The sequence below is a fragment of the Prinia subflava genome, chromosome 1 (assembly GCF_021018805.1).
Source record: "Prinia subflava isolate CZ2003 ecotype Zambia chromosome 1, Cam_Psub_1.2, whole genome shotgun sequence".
In the NCBI taxonomy this organism is placed as follows: domain Eukaryota; kingdom Metazoa; phylum Chordata; class Aves; order Passeriformes; family Cisticolidae; genus Prinia; species Prinia subflava.
Genome location: NC_086247.1, coordinates 33,262,839 through 33,281,213, shown reverse-complemented (window position 1 = coordinate 33,281,213; position 18,375 = coordinate 33,262,839). Strand labels below are relative to the sequence as shown.

The 18,375-nt window shown below is 38.1% G+C and overlaps 1 protein-coding gene across 2 annotated transcripts; it reads right to left on the bottom strand.

The window, feature by feature from the left end:
- Nucleotides 1–1,972: 1,972 nt before the first annotated feature.
- LACTB2 (lactamase beta 2) lies at nucleotides 1,973–17,942 on the bottom strand. 2 transcript variants are annotated; one of them, XM_063392733.1, is made up of 7 exons: nucleotides 17,728–17,942; nucleotides 17,011–17,174; nucleotides 15,577–15,700; nucleotides 12,698–12,876; nucleotides 8,570–8,718; nucleotides 6,772–6,849; nucleotides 1,973–4,189 (listed from the first exon to the last, which is right to left on the bottom strand). In XM_063392733.1, exons 1-7 carry the CDS (start codon nucleotides 17,847–17,849, stop codon nucleotides 4,115–4,117), a joined length of 891 nt encoding a protein of 296 aa, XP_063248803.1. In that variant the 5' UTR covers nucleotides 17,850–17,942; the 3' UTR covers nucleotides 1,973–4,114. The 2 variants fall into 2 exon arrangements, with proteins under 2 accessions (XP_063248803.1, XP_063248794.1); XM_063392724.1 differs by having other exon boundaries at nucleotides 6,768–6,849; nucleotides 17,728–17,940.
- Nucleotides 17,943–18,375: the final 433 nt, after the last annotated feature.

The following is an 18,375-nucleotide window of genomic DNA, read 5'->3' as shown; positions in this document are numbered from 1 at the left end:
AGAAAAGCTAGACGCGGATTAAAAAAAAAAAAAACAAAAACAAAAAACCCCAACCGAGTAACAGAAGGCTCTTGTCAGGTTAAAACGATGAATGAAAAGTTCTGAGAAATCAACGCTGATGCGGCGCTGATCCAGGCTGAATTCAGCGGTCCTTCAACCCTCGCTAAATTCACGCTATCTTTATTTATTAAGGCTTCTGATAGGTAGATACTCCCAGTGGATATATGGAAAAAAAGATAAAGAAACAGATTAATTTATAGCTGAAATTTAATGTTGTCAGAATGGCTTTTGCTGCCGGCAGCTTCTGAATTAATACAGGGCAAGAAATTGAGGTGTAGCTATTTGGTATTGCTTTGCTTTGCCAGAACTGAGTGTGCACCAAATTCATTCTGTGAGCTCTTTTAAACAGGTTGATTTCTTCCAACTGTATGGAGCAGTGACTTGTGGAACAGAATTATCAGTGTAAGACCAGGCTTTTCAGCTATGAAACACCTTCATCAGCTGTGTAGATGCTCACAGGTTTTCTATGAATTTATAACAAGACAGCTATATTTGGTGTCTGGGGATGATCTAGGACACCTAAAAATATAGAAAAAGCTACAGAAAAATTTTCCTTCACAGCTGGTTTTTTTAAAGTTTAAACAGAAGAAGCATTCATATTTTAGTCCCAAGATGTTTTGTATTCTAGAAATGCCTTAAGCCCCTGACTGTACCAGTATTGTGTAAAGTAAGCAGGACATTATTTCAATACGAACAATGTGAAAGTGTATCCCTGACTCCATACAGTATAACCACGGATGGAACATAATGTACCTGTGAAATACACTGGGTTGGAATAAAAATTGGACTCCTTTTTGCAATATAAGTTTGCATCTATTTCCCACCTCAGACTTAAATCAGGTCATCTCATCCCCACAGAACACAACAAACAGGACTTAACTAGGACAAGACATGTTTTCCTCAAGCTTTAATCAGCAAGTGCCTCAACTGCCAGGCTAGATATCCTGTCACACAGGCCCTCGGTTTCAGCTTGGCTGTTTGTCCTGATGGTACACTGTGAACTGCTACACTGAAATGGAAAATAAGGCAACCTGTTGGAAAACAAGGCTCACCTCAAGTCTCCATACCTTCCTTTCATCAGGAGTCTCCTGCCACATGAAATTTGATACAGCACTTTAGGCGAAGTGGGATGTGGAAGCAGCCCTCAGTCTGCTGCTTATCATGGGTGGCTGGTCTGTGTTTGCCAGGTTTATTTCCAGACATCCATATTTTCCAACACTAGGCTTCAAAATGATTACATTATTTAGGAAGTTCCCTACAATCTGGGTCAGAGGGGGTTTCTAGCATCTTATCACAGAAGGCACCATTAAGTGCATGTGTGTGTCCCAAAACCTTGCCAGCCAAACCAAATACAATGTTTCAGGTGGCAAGATCGTGGAGACTTTGGCAGGAAGCCTATCGTGACACCCACAGTCACAAGGCACAAACAGCTTTCTGTTTGGGAACCTCTCCTGAATTTACGTGTCATGAAACATGCTTAGAGACAGAACCAAGAACATTTTAAAACAAATATAAATAAGCAATGCAGCAAGGAACAGAGTGGAAAACTTCAAAAAGATGATACCTACATCAAATGTTAGGACTTAAATGTGATAAGTGATGTTGCCTCTCAGGACAGGATCTTGAAATCAGCTGGCAGGGAGGCTGGAAACACGGTTTGTGCTTCCTTCTGACCCCAGCTCTTTAGAAAGTTATCCCAGTAACTGCTATTAGCCCTTCTAACCTGCTACGACAGAAATAGCTCCCTCCCCTCTTTTTATTTGTAACTTTAATGCGTTCTGCACGGATGAACACGTTCACATGAGCGATGTGAATGGGCTAATCTCCATTTTTATACATATGGCATATCTTACATTGTCACCTGTTAAAAATAAACACTCAATTGGACATAATCAACAAGGAGCCTAGAGACTTCTTCAAGATGCCATAGCCAAGTATCCTTTATTATATGTATATCTCAGTAACAGTGCAATTTCTGCTCTTAATATTCCAAAGACACCATACACAATCATTAATGACTTTTCTGGTTAAACAGCCTTTTTCCTTGTTTTATTGTTTTTGAAGATGTCAGGCATTTGCTGCAGCACAGCAATGGAAAATTGAGTTTTCTATTTGTATCCTCTTGCTTTCTTCACCGCCTGCAAATTCCAATAATTGTTTAAGTGCATTCTAAAGCCATTTCCATGTATTTCAAAATTTATAGTAAAACAGAAGAAAAGCGTTAAGTGCCATTAGATTTTTTCTTTAGCTCAGAAAGGTAACGAGACATCACCTCTTCATAGCAGTTTCCTGCTGTCTTAGGTTCTCAGACCTCATGACAGAAAACTGTCATTTCACTCATATTTCTGTTTTCTTCAAGCAAAATGACACCATTCAGAGCATGTGAATCTTTTTCAATAAAGCAGTGATAATTATGTTTTTCTACCTAACAATGGAAAAGGTAACTATAAATTCATGGAATAGCTACAGGAAAACTAGTTATTAATGGAAAGAAGTTCATATGAAAAATGAGTAATTATTCCAAAAGGAATTGAAGAAAAAAAAGTTTGTGGGAGGAAGGGATAAAAAGTGTCTGGAAAAATGTAAGTAAACAGAAAATACAATAGGAAGGAAACCTAAGAGACCTGATAAAGACCTCAAAATGGCACTGCAGAAAAAGTTAAAAATGAGCATGTATCATGATGTGGCCCAATTTCAGATCAGTGAAGTTTGCAAGAAGCATCATTTTAGCAAAAAATAATAATTATTGCCCTTCTTCAGGAGTCTGCCCACTACTTCAGAATATGATTTCAGTTTGGGGCTGCTATTCCTGTAAGTATTCTTGTGTTGGATTTGTCTCAGCTGATCAGAACAAATGCATTCAGCTTCATAAAGTAATGTCAACTATTAAGACATAACTCAAGTATCCAAATATGTATCCATATGTCACAAATGAGGGTACAGGATTGAATAGTGAAAGGTTTTCAAGGACATATATTTGTCCTTGATATTTTCAAACATCTCAGATCTGCTTTTGTTTTTTAAGGCTGAACAATATTATAAGAAATATATATATTGTCAAATGTCACACACTTTGAATACACAAAGTAATGCAAATATTTATGTACTATTCTGCAAGTGTAAGGTTCACAGAGAACTGAATTTGCAGTTTAAATTAATCTCCAAACATATTTTAATATCACTGTACAGTATCTTACAACCAAATACAACCTTTTACTTAAAAATTCTACTTTAACTGGATTAGCAGCAAAACTTGATTGAAGATTGTTAGCCATGGTATCGCAGACACGGTTAACTTCATATGGCATGTAATACATATCTCAATTTATACAGCTTTCTAATCACATTTTTGCAGAATCTTATAATGAATTTAAGAGTCTGCTCCAACTCTGTGTATTTTTTGACACTCGTTAGTTAAAATTAATGAATCCTTTGAATGAATTCCATAGAAATGGTGTTTCCACCAAAAAACCCAAAAGCCTGAAATTACTTTCAGTGTTTGTTAAAACTGATTGCACTGAGCAACCAGTGAAGATGAGTACAGTCAGCTGAATTAGAAAAGGAACATAAACCCCAGTATTTCTACCTGTTAGCAAAAACTTGTTTTTTTGGAATGTACAGATGACTTATTGGAAAATCACTTTTTGAGAAGCACAAGCAGGTGAAACCAGGTTTAGAATAACATATTTTCTGTTTTTTTACTAGAGATTTCTTTTATATATTTATTTATTAAGTTTATAATATTACTTTAAGATATTATAATATTAAGTTTGTAAGACCTTGCTATTTGTCTTCTGCCACCAATGACAAAACTCAACATTTTGTAAGAGAGGTAAGATTGAATTTTTCACCCTCATTCCATTTTATTAACTCAGTACCTACCCACAAGGGTATTTTTGAAATTCCAATACAGTAGAATGTGAAAAACATAAGTTAACTTACTGTAACATTATTTTAAAATTAACACTTTTTTTAAAAATAAGCAAAAATTAGTTTTTATTTTATATATAGTCCCAGCTCATTGTTATGATTCTTCATACAGCAACTGTGCAGATTATATACATTCCTGAGCAATCTTGCCTAACTTATAAATTGTTTTTCCATCTGAAGGTGGGAGTTTCATCACGTACTGTTAAGAAAAAGAAACAAAATTAGTCACAAAACAAAACTATGATTTTATTTATAAACATTAGATTATCCCAAACTTAACCTGTACTTGCATATGTATGTCTACACAAGACATTTTTTTATTAAAACTAATGAAATACTTCCCTTCATGCCAGTGTTCAGTTTTAATTGAAGGTGATAAACATTAACTGTTTCACAATGTAACCTAGCAGTATAAAGAGTGATTAATAAAAAGGTTTTAATAACCCTCTAATTAGTTAAAGTTTGGTATATTAAACTTTCTAGATATTAAGAAAACTGAGGACTTGTTGCATTTTCTGAAATTTATAGCCTTTAGATAAAAACAAGTCTGTGCTGCCAAATTGTTTTTATCTCTTCATCAGCTATGATGTGAAACAATGACCAAATTATTGATATCCAACCACGGGATAAAGCTTACATGGGCACATCGCGCCACAATCCTCCTTGCAAGACATTATTTTTGTTTTGAGTAGGAAGAGCAACATTTCTGTTTTAAGTAAGAGGCAGTGTCACTCCCAATTGCAGTTATAACAGTTACGTACCAACAAAATCCACAATCCCTAGTATTAAGTGATTAATTAATGACTGCAGCAGGCAGCATATGGCCATCATTTGCAGTGAGCAACTCACTTGTAAGGTTGTTATATGCCTGTCACATTCATTATTGATACTGACAAGATGTTCCTTTGGAAAAACGTTTTGAGAAAATTAAGCAAGACAGTGTTATGTCTACAGCTCAAGTCTTCCATAACAAGAAGAAAACTTGAGATGCTGCAAGGTCTGGGAGTACGTGGAGAGGGCATCAAAGGATATTAAAATCAAATGAGCAAGTACCATGAATACACAAGCATTTGTATGCTACATGCTCAGAATCAACAGACTCAGTCTTCCCTAACAGATGCCCTTAATTTGAACTGAAAAAATGGGCAAAGGTCACGTGATGTTAAGCATTTACCACAGGTCTGGGCCTAAGCTTGTATTTAGAAATTCAGCAACCCCAAGTGCTCCAATGAGATTGCCTCTCACCTCCTCTGTGAGCACAAATTCAAGTTTAAAAAACGAAACAAAATTCAAAGTGCACATCTCATGCTTCCAGGAAAGCAAGATACACATCTGAATCAAGGGCCTGGAGTAACAGAGTCCCAACATTTATTCTGAATAGCCTCTCCTCTAGTTATTTAACCTTTCTAATCATTTCAAGTTTATACTTTGTGAGAAGATACATGACTGTATCTGCTCTCTCATCAAAACTAAAAATGTGATTTTGGAGAAAAACTCAGTTATTTTTGTTCAGTAAACATGAAAAGGGTGGTTTTGAGAAAACAAACCCTTAAGTCAGTAGCTCACTCAACCAGATTATTTCCTGGGCATGCAAAATGCAGGTTCTCTTGCAGGGAAGACTACCTTTAAAGAGAAAGGTAATTTATCCACTACTGGATCCCAGCAGAAAATGTTGTTGCTTGAACTACTTTAAGAGTGAAAAGGGATAAACAGTCAAGAGCACCTCATGCCCTTGATGAATCTGGTGGCACAAAATTGGAGCAATGTATAGGTCAATCATGTATGTTAATAACCAAGAACTGAGACAATATTTAAAAGCTGGTGCAGCAAGTACCATGCTGGTAAAGTTTCTATGGCATTCTGCATAAAATAACCCCAAAGAGAACATTTGCTGAACTTCAGTAATAACTGCATTCATGTGACTCTAGTCTATTTTCTTTGAATAAAAAGCAAGTTGTTATTATTATTCCAAAAATTCAGTCTCAACTGTTCAGTTAGTACCTAGTAGCCATTCTATCAGTAAGATAAACAGAAGGTCTAAGTTGAAAAAAATACACTAATTTCATGTTGTTATTCAGGTTGGTAAATGCTGAAGATCTGCAACAGCTGTAAATTCATGTAATTATTTACTTATAAATAGACAGTCCTGACTGCAATTATGTATTGTACAGGAAGAAATATTTTCCTGAGCTTTGGCTGAGTAGCATTTCCATATGCACATGCCATTACAGAAATAGAATACTTCACCTTGTTCACTAAGAGTAAAGGCACAATGTAGAAACAGTAAACTAAATACAGCAGCTCTACTTAGGTCCTGTACTAATCAGAAGTTGCAAACATTTACACTGCATGATTTTAACCACCTCTATACACACAAAAATATGCAAAATATTTAGCATGGGCAGAAACTTCAATGTAAACCCATAAAATGCTACATAAATGCCTGTTTAGGTGTGAATTTCAGAAAATACAGGAAGGTATAAAAGTTAGCATTAGGAATGTATTCTATGGTATGTTATAAATAATTTTAAAGGTATATGCATTGCAGTAATCTGAGCTCTAAGCTCTCAAATACTTTAAAAAATATTTGTAAAACTTTGTAAATACTGTATAACCACCCTCTATATTATTCTACTTCACTTTGTCTGATGGACAGGCACTGCGAAAAAAATTGCATTTTTCCCCCTTCAAAATAATGCACTAAAATAACGTGAGAAATAGTGCATAAAGCATCAAAATGAAAATGACCCTCCTTCTACCCTCCAACCACAACTTACACACTTTTCCTTCTTTTTCCAGCTTCTTCAAGTGGACTAGGAGGTTACGTTCTGCTGCTGGAAGTAAATTTTCAGGGATTTCCTAGTGGGATCAAAAAAAAAGCATTTTGTATTTGTTTAAATATAAATCAATTATTTTTTCAATACATGGACCCCATGGTTTATTACCACAGATTTTCCTCTTCTGAATTTGTATGGGAACATTCAGTTAGTTATGTAACAACAGGCAACTAAGATGAGTAAATCAATTTTACACCAGTTAAATAAATGAGTAGTCTAACAACACATTTTTGTTTACTTGGTTCTTTTTTTTTTTTTGCATTATCCGTTTGTACGATGAAAACTTGGGCCAGCACTAAGAAGACTCCTCTTCTGAGCTTGGTCTGCCCTGGGTTGTCAGCGTAGCTGAGTATTTTTAAAGACAAATTTATGATGCATTTCTCCACATCTATCACTTCTATCCCCATGACAACATTTGCATAGGTTTAAATATCCTGTAGCAACAAGTAAAAAATGTAACAGCTTCAGGAGGACAAAATACCTCTTACAATTCTTCAATGCTCATTATGTAAAAAGCAGTAACATCTGTTGCCCAGAAAAGCCGTGGATGCCCCATCCCTAGAAGGACTCAAGGACAAGGCAGGTGGGGCTTTGAGCAACCTGGTCTTGTGGAAGGTGTCTGCCCATGACAGGAGGGATGGAAATTGCTGACCTTCAAAGTCCCTTCCAACCCAAGCCATTCTATGATTGTATGATGACTGCTCAAAATCCCCCTCTCCAGTTCTATCAGCCTAAAGATAAAGCTTTTCTTTTCCTTTTTGAAAATTAAAAACTCCTTCAAATAATCTGTGTGCCAGGAAAATTCACTAGAAAAATAGTTAAATAAATTGTGAACCTTGAGAATACTTTGAAAGCATATACTTCCTTTTCTAATGTAAAGCTGTAATATCACTGAAAAATTTCTTATTTAGACAGGACAAGTGGTTTGTGATTTACAGAAACACGAGAATGGCTCTGTACTGAAAACCTAGTGGATCAGGCAGGAGAACTGCAGAAACAGAATGGCCATAGGTAATGGTACATCAGCACTGCAAAATGTTCACTGTGATGCAGTCATTCTTCTGGAAACTGGGTATCAGCAGAATATGAAAAACACGCTGTGAAGCTGTTACAGACCTGTTCGCAAGCCACAGCCACACTGGCAACTTTAACATCTTCCTCCAAAGCAGAAATACTGTACTTCTTATCTCTGCTTGATGGAGGGCAACCCCACACCACAGGGAAAAATTGCAGAGGTTACATGAAGGATGACAAAGCAGCAACAAAGTATTGTTACACCAGTCTAATGACACATCCAAGCTATCCAATATCTGAGCTGTGGAACTGCAGCTCACTTGTAGCCTCCTTCAGACTGATAAATCAAGAACTCCAAGTTTTCAACCATTCTTCAGGAGGCTCCAAATACACTTTGGGAAATTCACAACCAACAGTCACGTCATGCTTTTCACTTCGAACCAAGAACAACAATTTTATTTTTGCTTAGTCTTATGAAACAGTGCATAAGATCTGGATGGCTAAATAAGTTGGTAAGAATCATGTGGGCCTCACTCCAATTAAATGCTTAAACAAGACAATTTAAAGGCAAAGTCGTAAGTGAACTCTGAGCAGGCAGAAATATTTTTTATCCAGTTTAAAAAGCCACCATGATTTTAATTTAAAAACCAACATTGTTACATACAAGTTTTATGAACCTAACCTACATTTTTGTTAGTTTGATCTAAAACCTTTTAATCAACAATTACCTTGTATACTGTCTTTACAAGCTCTGAGGATGTATATGATTTCCCAGTATTCTTCTGGAAAACATTCACAATTTGCTGTTCACGTGCAAGTCGGTGAGAGATGTAGTTTTGGATTCTAGTATTTGCATCACGTACTACTGGGCCATGACCTAAAAATCAAAACACATGTACCAGAGCACTATTACTTACATTTGCAATTAAGTACACTATTGAATAATTGAAACATTCTTATGTAAACTCTAGGAGATTTAAAAGTCATGAGAAAAAGGTTTGAATGTCTGAATTACAGTCTGCATCTGCAAAGCATTAAGATGGAAAGGAAGAATTAGGATATTAAAAGTCTGAGCGGGGAAAAGGGAATACTTGAGGTGGAATAAGGAAAGCAAGGGAAGACTACTTTAGGCCATTAGAGAAAAGGAAAGGAGTTCACTGCCGAACAGATTTAAAAGATGAGCATCAGATTATTGTATTATCTCTGCCTGTCTTCCTCTCCCCAAAGGACATTGATACTAATGATTTAAACTGATACTGGCCTTTGAAAAACAATGGCTGATGCAAAGGACTCAGGTACTACTGTCCTGTTGGGGCAAACACCAAGGTGACATCTTTAATTGTGACAGGTTATTTTCCTGAACAAATCTTCAAAAGTGATTCACACACTGTACTTTATGCCTTTAAAAACACTGTCATCAGTATGATAAAAAAAATTAATACAAGACATGTAAGTGAGACAGTCAGAATGTGTCAAGGCAGAACAAACTGAAGGCACAGGGAAGTTATAGGTGGATCACTTTATGTCTGGCTGGTTCATAACCAGAACACACGTTTTCCTGGACTGACTGTGGCAGATCAGAAATGTTCAACTTACTGATAGGCCTTTCAATCACATTATGAAAAGGCTTAATTGGTAAAGCACCAACCTTTATGAAAAATCAAATACTGTCTCATGGTACATTAAAGCGACAGAGAAAATATTGCTCAGCCATGAGAGCTACATGCACAGAAATTAAACTTATTGTGTTACTTATAGAGGAACTGACTCGCACAAATATTCATCACATGCTTTTTATAGCAAAGTTTCCTATTTCTTCGCCTGTACAACTCACCTGAAGAAGCAGCAACAACTTCCAGCTCTGCCCTCTGAGTGTAAACTCGAAGTAATTTATAAAATTAGTAGAAAAGAAACTACTGTAAACAACCATAGCTTTCTTTTAGAAGTATTTGGTATCATCAAAATCAGTTTCTTTTGAGGTTTTCTAACTGTTTAAAAAATCAACCATTCTTTACTTTTACTTTTGGGTTTACTGATTAGATTGGTTTCTAGGTTTTAAGCTTTTAAAATTAAAGCTTATTTTGCCTGAGGACAGGCAGCTTATAGAAAAAGAGCAACTGATTTTTCATGTTTTGAACTAAAGTGTCAAAGGAATCTATCCCTCTGCAAGTTAAAATATTTATACATAACTTACACAATTCAGCACATTTGAAATTATTAAGCATACATTGAAACTTACCTTGTTTAAATAAGTATTATAAATATCAGATATATAACGTGTAAATACAAAACTATACTGGCATATACATTTATATTTAATGATTTCAAACATACTTAATATGAAGCTATTTTTCCTTACAAAATAAATTACAAGTATAACAGTATCTCTACTGTTACCATTTATACACCCAAAACTTCAAATTTAGAGAACACATAGCAAGATATACAAAGCAGAGACTGTTAACTGTCTATTCTCTTGCATTCTCTAATGACAGAAGTCCCAGTAAAGTAATCAAAATGAAGGGTTGCACATGGAATCACATGGCATTCTTAAAACCTGCCCCTGCTCCTCCAAGTGATTTCAGTGACTTAGACTACATGTCTATGTAGAGACCAATGTCAGAACCTGAAATGGAAGCCACATTTTGCAAAGTTAAAGGACTGCATATCCATCACATCATCTGATCCATAGCTGGTGTGTATGCATGTAGGTACATTAAAATGATCTCAGAAAGCCTGGGACTAAATCCAGATGTGGAACTTGCCCATCCATCATTTTTGGGGACAGCAACACAGTTATTTATTTATTAATGAATAAATGGATTATTATTTGAATAAATGTGAAATGTTTCTCAGCATATGAAAAGCACTCTCAAAATAGGACTGTCTTTCCATGAATTAAGCTTTATTATCAAACAGATTCATATTATTTCCTCATAACACTGTGAAATGTGAGATTCTCTTATTTTAAATTACAGCACAAAGGACAGAAGTGAACAATTGGCTCATGAATTCTTCCACAGATTTCTTATTCCAGTCCCATTTTTTTCTGTATTACCAAGGAACATGGTTCATTATTACAGGATAGGGAGCCCTCTGCTGACTAAAATGCCCTTTTCTTGTCCAAGGATTCTCATAAAATATTATCTGTAATTAGATATCATGAGTGTTGTGCCCACATCCTGCTCACATTAAATTAAAAAAGAAACATGGAAGGGGAAGGACTGACAAATTCATCTACTCTCAGGTAGCCAGCAGTTAGTTTGTTACAAAATTTCAAGCAATTCTGAAGCTACCATATGAGTGCTAAAGCATGGGTGAGGGAAAGAGGAACAGTTCAAGAATTACAACGACCTGATATTGCACCACAGGGTGCTTGGCTTATATAGAACACATGGGTAAAGCAAACTACTGCTCTAATTATACCCAACAGTATCAACAATTGCTCTGATTGGGCAACAGCACCTTCTGCACAACTGCATGTACATTTTGTGGTGCATGGATGAAAAAAGGAAATCAGTTCCAAACCATCTCAATACTCAGCTATCATCACTGAAAATGTACAATGTCAGACTGGTTCCCAATTGCAAATCCAGTATAAACACAGTTAAAACAGCAGCAAACACTTAGAAATAAAGAGCACAGATGTTCAATCTTGGTGAATATGTAATCTAGATACATAACCATTAGGAACAGAGTGAAATACAACAGATAAAATTTATAAACCAAACAGAATTTGGCATATATGGGGTTTTGGAAGGCAGAAATTCAGTTAGAGGAACAGACTGCGTTTTTCAGGTATTAAGAAAGAAAGAAAGTAAAACATTTGACTGAGATTCTGGAGGCTACAAATTTGTTTGTTTTAACAATAGTGAAGTCAATAAATATGACCAAGTCGCTATTCTGTCTACATCAACCTCCACATCTATGGAATATGTAAGAATATTGCTCTTAAACAGCATTTTTATGCCTAGATCTTACAGGACACATACTTCAAACAAAGTATTTTAAGAGAAACACAAGACAGGCTAAACATAGATGGCTAATGGAACAAGGCACAACTGAGAATGGAGATACAGTAGCTTGCAATGACAAGTTGAAGATGAAACAGAAAAAGTCAGAAAAAATCCTGAGATGTAGCTCCAAAAAAGCAAACGAGGAGCTTAAACCTTAGTTACACAATGAATTCTTAAAACATAATTTTGTCAAACAGACATCTGGTATATATGAGAAGTAAATGCATTCTCAAGGTTTGGAGGAGAGACAGGAAAAGAATTAAAGGAAAGCCACAGACTGAATTAATAGGCAACTTATTTTTAGAACATTTTTGGCCTTTTGGCTCTTGTTCAAATTTAACCAAAGTTGTTAACTAAGACAATCACTTTACAGTTTTGCAGCTTTCCAAGATGAATTTGTGATTAATCTTTACTGCAAAGGACATACTGCTCTCTCAAAAAACATTACTAGGTTACTCACACTGACAGTGTATGTAGAGATGAAAAGGAAAAAAAGATAAAGATTTCTTCCAGGATAACACTGAAGCACAGGGACAGAGTAATATAAGAAAATAAAATTTGCTGTACTAATCCAACAGTGAAATATTTTGGCCCCTGGAGTCTGTGCACAGAAAGATAAGACCCTCAAATGGAGAAATTTCAGAAAGGAAAGATATCTATCACTGAAAATTTTCAAGTTTTGCAAACCACCATGACAAAGTCTGCTTAGCTTGTTGCTTATTAACTTGAATTGTTACATCAGGAATGATGTTTGATTGTAATAATAGTTCTCAAATTCTTAAGAGGAGATATTTAAAAATTACACAGTAAAAGAAAGCAGTTAAACCTCAAAACACTTACCTGGATAAATCAAATCTGGTTTCATTTCTAACAACTTTTTCAAAGTTTTCATGTAAACAGACAGGTCTTCTATTACTGTTGTTCCTTCCCCTAAAATACAGTCACCAGAAAATATAGCATTTTCTTCTTCTAGATGTAAAATCATATGATCATCAGTGTGTCCTGGTGTATATAAAACTCTGTTTAAAGAACAAAAAAGCATATGTTTTTCATACAGCATACATACTTCATTTTTGAAGCCTGAACAAATGATGGTAAAATAATACACTTGCAAAGCAGCCATAACAAGAGCCAGAAAAAACTGACCAAAAAGGGCTGAAAAGTTCATGGAAGCAGGTATCACTTTGCCTAATCCCAACCCATTTTCTCATACAATGTAGAGAACACCAATCATCTCTGACATGCTTTTACTTACATGATACACCATAATACAAGTGCATTAAAGAAGCTACCTAGCCATGTGGAATTTCTGTTATAGAGAGCTGGATTCTGAAGCCTCAAAAAATAAAATTGACATGTTATTTCCAGATTGAAACACGTGAAGTTCTTGACATAGACACTGTACTTTGGAAGGAGGGCAAGGATGGTATCTGTTCTTTTAGAAATTAACTACAAACCTCTGGACCTGACCCAGATAAAGCTCAATCTCCAAAAATTTACTTTTCCCTGGAAGCCGCATAGCACAGTGGAACACAGCTGTCAAATACAAAGAACCATGGTCCTTCAGCTGTTCTATGTGCAGGTCCTTAAACAGCTGCATGGTAAGGACCCACAGCTTGGATGAGCAGCAAAGAGACAGCAAAGACACAGTGGGTATGGATACAGTGTATGGTATCCTGAGCTGCCAAGGAGCTGCACTGGGGTGTCCTCTCACAACGAAAAGCAGAAGGGCTTTATGCCAAGGCTGATGCAGACTGAAAATAACATGACTCCAACGAGCATCACTGCTGATATTCATTAGAATCTTCTTGTTAATGGCAGATGCATCAAAGCAGTGATCAGGAACTGAGAGCTGGTGCCAAGAGTGTTGTACAGGGCAAGGCTAAACAGCTCCCATCCATGTTGATGCAGGGCTGGGAGACCAGAAGTGCAGCATCATCTGATGCAATGCAACTTCCAGCTCCTACTGAAAACTGAGCTCAGCAGAAAGCAGGTGAGCCATCGCCCTGGGGAGGCAACATCAAAATCAATGGGCTCTAGCTCACCTTTAGGAAACTGTATCCTTCAGTTCTTGATGAAATTTTACCAGGAAGCCAAACCACTAACACAAAATAATAGAAAGAGAATGCCAGACAGTGTGTGGAGAGGTGCTGCTGGTGTGTCTTGCCCCCTTGCTGTGGCACACCTTGAAAACCTGAAGGTTGCTAACTGGAATTTAACATGCAGATACTGCTGGTTTGCAACCCGTGGCAGGTCCAAGAGTACCCCTAAAGTGAATACCAAATTAACCCAGGTGAGAATACCTGCTTTTAATCAACCATAAAGTTTGACTGCACTACCCCTATCACAACCCACCCACATGGCCTGTGATGTTTGTTATAAATTCTCTCCAGGATCAACAAGGACACCAGACTGTGTGTCTGGGAACTCCCATTCTTTCTGGTACAAACTAGCCCATTATTTGGTCACAGAAATGTTGGCTCAGAAGCCCTTCACTTCTAGGACACACTTCAAAAAGCTCTCAATCGTCACAACAAACTTCTCACAAGTGTTGGCTACAAGCTCTGTATTTTTGCAATACCATTTAACAAGCTCCCAGCTCCCACAACACCACAGCCAGGCTGTTTGAGCTCTCCAGGCACCGAGCTGGGCTGGGGACTGATGAGGGCATGAATCTGAAGGCAGAAAAGGAAGTTGCCTCAGGATCGTGCTGTCCCACCTCCAGGGGACTCTCCCTGCCAATCACAACTTCCCTGTCGCAAGTCAGAATGTCTGAGACAGAACATGCCCAGGCCTGCTGCTCCGCAACCCCAAACTTCAAAATGTGCTAATCCTTGACTGACTTGGATTGAAATTAAAGAAATTATTTTCCATCTCCAAATTTTTGTTCAAACATGGGCCACTTAAGGTAGTGAAAAGTCTTCCATATGCAATATAATAATCTTTTCACTTATATTTTTACACTAGTAAAATAAAATGCTTTTAGACAAAATACATCCCTTCTCTTTTTAAATGTTTTTTTCCTTCCAATCAATCAAGTGAAATATTCTACAAGTGGGATATAGTTCCCATCTAAACTGAGGAAAACAAGAAAACTTTATCCTTATAAAAAGAAAACCTTGTTAATGAAAGGAGTCTGAAAACAGAATGGTCAGACCTTTTTGTGTGTGTGCTTCCATGAGGCACAGTAGCTTTCTGTTTCACACTCATTCAGACTAACATTATAAACAGTATGTGCCATGGAAAGAAGTCCTTCAAAACTGGAACCCTACAAGAAGTCTAAAGGTCAAGGTCTAAAATTTAACATTTTAAGTATTAAATGTTTTAAAGTCTCCTAGGGAAATCTTTTTAAAGTAAAAAGAAAGGCATGTTAAATAATCCAGCCAGACTTTCACAATTTTAATTGCAACTAATCATGTAAGAGTGATGAGAAAGCATGTAAAACACTATTTGATTTTCTTGGAGAAAGTGTTTTTCTAGGGAGATACTGTTAACTTCTCTGCTGAGTCCAAAGACTAAATCCAAAGGCTAATTTCTGATAATTCTCATTCACAAAAACAATGTCTTTGTATTAACATACCCTGCTGGATCATGACAGGAAGTCTACATGCATAAGTGCTGAAAAGATTAGATGTATGGATTTGCAATCATTAGAAATTAAGATACATGTACATGTCAGAAATCTGAAAAAAAAAGAACTTGCAGACATTCATGGTTACCTGAGTGTGGCTCCCTCTGTCTGTATCATATCTCCATCTTTAAGATAAAAGTATTTATGTCCTCCTTCTATTGTCTCTTCACAGTGAGGGACACGAGGGAGCTTACATATCCGATATTCTGAGTCTAATATTAAAGGAAAGCAAAGAAAATGATGTTTTGAATTTGTCTAAGGTAATTCCACAGACAGGTTACTTTTTGAATAAGTACTATTAATTATCATACAGTATATAAAATAGAAACAACAAATTCTGTAAAGTAACTTTATATTTGTAGAGCAACCATATTCCAGAGCCAAAAGCACTAAACAGTGAAAGCCACTGATTCTGAATACAGCACTCTGTACCAGTGACAAATTTGAAGTTGGAAAAAAACCACAAATGAAATTAATAAAGATCAGTAATTATTATATTTTACAAATGTTCCTTCTTGGCTCATGAGCCAGTTCTCCCAAGTTTTTACAATGCCACTAAGATTTCTGCACTCACGTTTTGCTTTATGATTCACAGAAGCATCATTCAACATTTGCCTAAAACTGGATGAAAACTTTTTGACCTTAACTTCTCTCAGCTTTTATCATTCTGAACTGTGCAAAAAATGCAAGCACCTTGGCTGGAACTGCTATAGATAGCAGACCAGAAAAGCATTTACATCTCTTGCTAGTCTTTATGACCCCATTGATAGGCTGGTGAGCCCCAAATCCTCACCAAGACACCAATATACCCACGTCTCCAGGACAGCTGCTGTCTTCAGTAGTGCCCAGGCCTCGTTGCAGATAAACACCTGGCAGCTTTGCAAAGTTAAGCCTGTGACAAAGCTTGTGACAAAGTCCAACAACATTAAGAATTACCACATCATCCATACTGCTTATTCTCTTCTCAGAGACCAACACAGAAACGTCTCTTACTGTTTATCAACATGGAATACACATTTTTAGATCAGACTTTATTTGCAGACTGCTCTACTGCTTTCCCTCCCTGCTCTGAGGCCTATGAATTTGTCAGCAACTGCTAACAGGCTCCTGTAAGGAATCCCAAAGTTATGCACATTTCTTTTTCAAAATTCAAGCTACTTGTTTTTACAAAAGTGAAAATAACAATAAATTTAACATTGCTGTCTAAGTAAAACAGAAGCAGTATCATTTTTTCTCACATCTCTTAATACCATGCTGATAGTACTCTAGGTTTTCATTATGCACACATAAGAAAAAAATCACTATGAAAGTGTGCACAGGTATTGAAGAAAGCCTGTAGTACTACATGTATTACATTCAGATTATTTACTGCTCTCAATCTACACACTGCAGTAGAATCATGACATTGCATGTAGTTTATATAGCAATTGCACAAGAATAATCCAGTTGATTTGCACAGAAGCATTCAATTCTCTTGCCATGCATCTAACATTATCAGCAATATCTGAAATCTCTAGCCTACCATTTGGGATGTTTTTGCAGATGTCAGGTATTCCACCAGTATGATCACGATGCCAGTGTGTCACTAAAATTTCTTGAATCGCGATGTTGAACTCTGACAGTGCCTGCTTTAAACAGCTGATATATTCAGGAATAGCTGGCTCTCCGGTGTCAATAAGGACTCTTCTACACACGGACCATAAAAAAGGAGGGAGAAACACACACCAGAGAATAAGGAGTGTTCACATGACATCCAAGTAATATTAATAAAATAAACCAACAGATGGAAATTTAGCAATAATGGATTTCTCCATATTCAGACGCCACCTTCTACCTCCTGATATTCCACCCCCGTGGCATAACAATTTAAAAAGTGGGATAAGTAATAAATGTAGGCCACACATTTACAGCTCCCTGGTAAGTGGCAGAGGCCAGTTTGGTACCGCGGGGGAGCTGCGCGGCCAGAGGCACACGCCCGCTTCCCTCACGGAATTCCGGCCTCGGCCCAAGGGTCGCCCGGACGAGACCTCCACACCCCACCCGCCCAAGCCGCCTCCGGGCACTAACCCCTAAAATTTAACGCTGTATACTTCTTCTCTTTTTAACGCAGACTAAGGGATTTGGGATCAGGCCTGTAGCGGCCTGTGGAGCTGGAGGCAGCGCACGGTCCCCAGCCGGGGCCGGGACAGCGGAGCCTCTCCGGCCGTGCCCTGCCCCGTTCCCCGAGCGGGGTCGGTACCTGTGCCCGGTGCCCACCAGGTAGGTGTTGGTGCCCTGCAGGGTCATGGGCCCCGGGTTGCAGCCCAGCACCCGCACCACCCGCGACGAGAGCCGCTCGATGCGCGGCAGCAGCGACACCATCTCCGCAGCGAGTTCCCGAAAAGCCGCCCCCGCTTCCCTCACGACGCCACGGGCCGGGCGGGCGGAAGCCTCGGCCGCTCCGCCTCCCTCCGCCCGCCCCTGAGGCGGCTGCTTCCGTCGCACGGCGGGGCGGGCCGCTAGAACCGGCGCCTAGCGACAGGCACGGCGGCGGTGCGGCCGCATGAAGTTCTCCTTCTGGAGGAGGCCAGTTCTCGGTGGAACGCAGTTCTCCGTGCCGGGTCGGTGCCCGCTGCTGCCCAGTGAGAGGCATGTCCGCGCTCTGCCGGCGTTCTCCGGAGAAATGTGTTGTAAGAGACAGAGGCTCCTTCTCTGTATGCCCGGAACACGCCCACTTACGGCGTATGTAGGAGCAGCGTTTGCTCTCGCACGGCACACGGGAGCTATCTAGGATTCAGCATTTTTAATCAAATTGGAGAGCTACTGAAGGGTGTCCAGCAAAGGGCCACTAGGTGATGAACGGACTGAAGCATCTCTTTTGTGAGGAAAAGCTGAGAGAGGTGGCTCT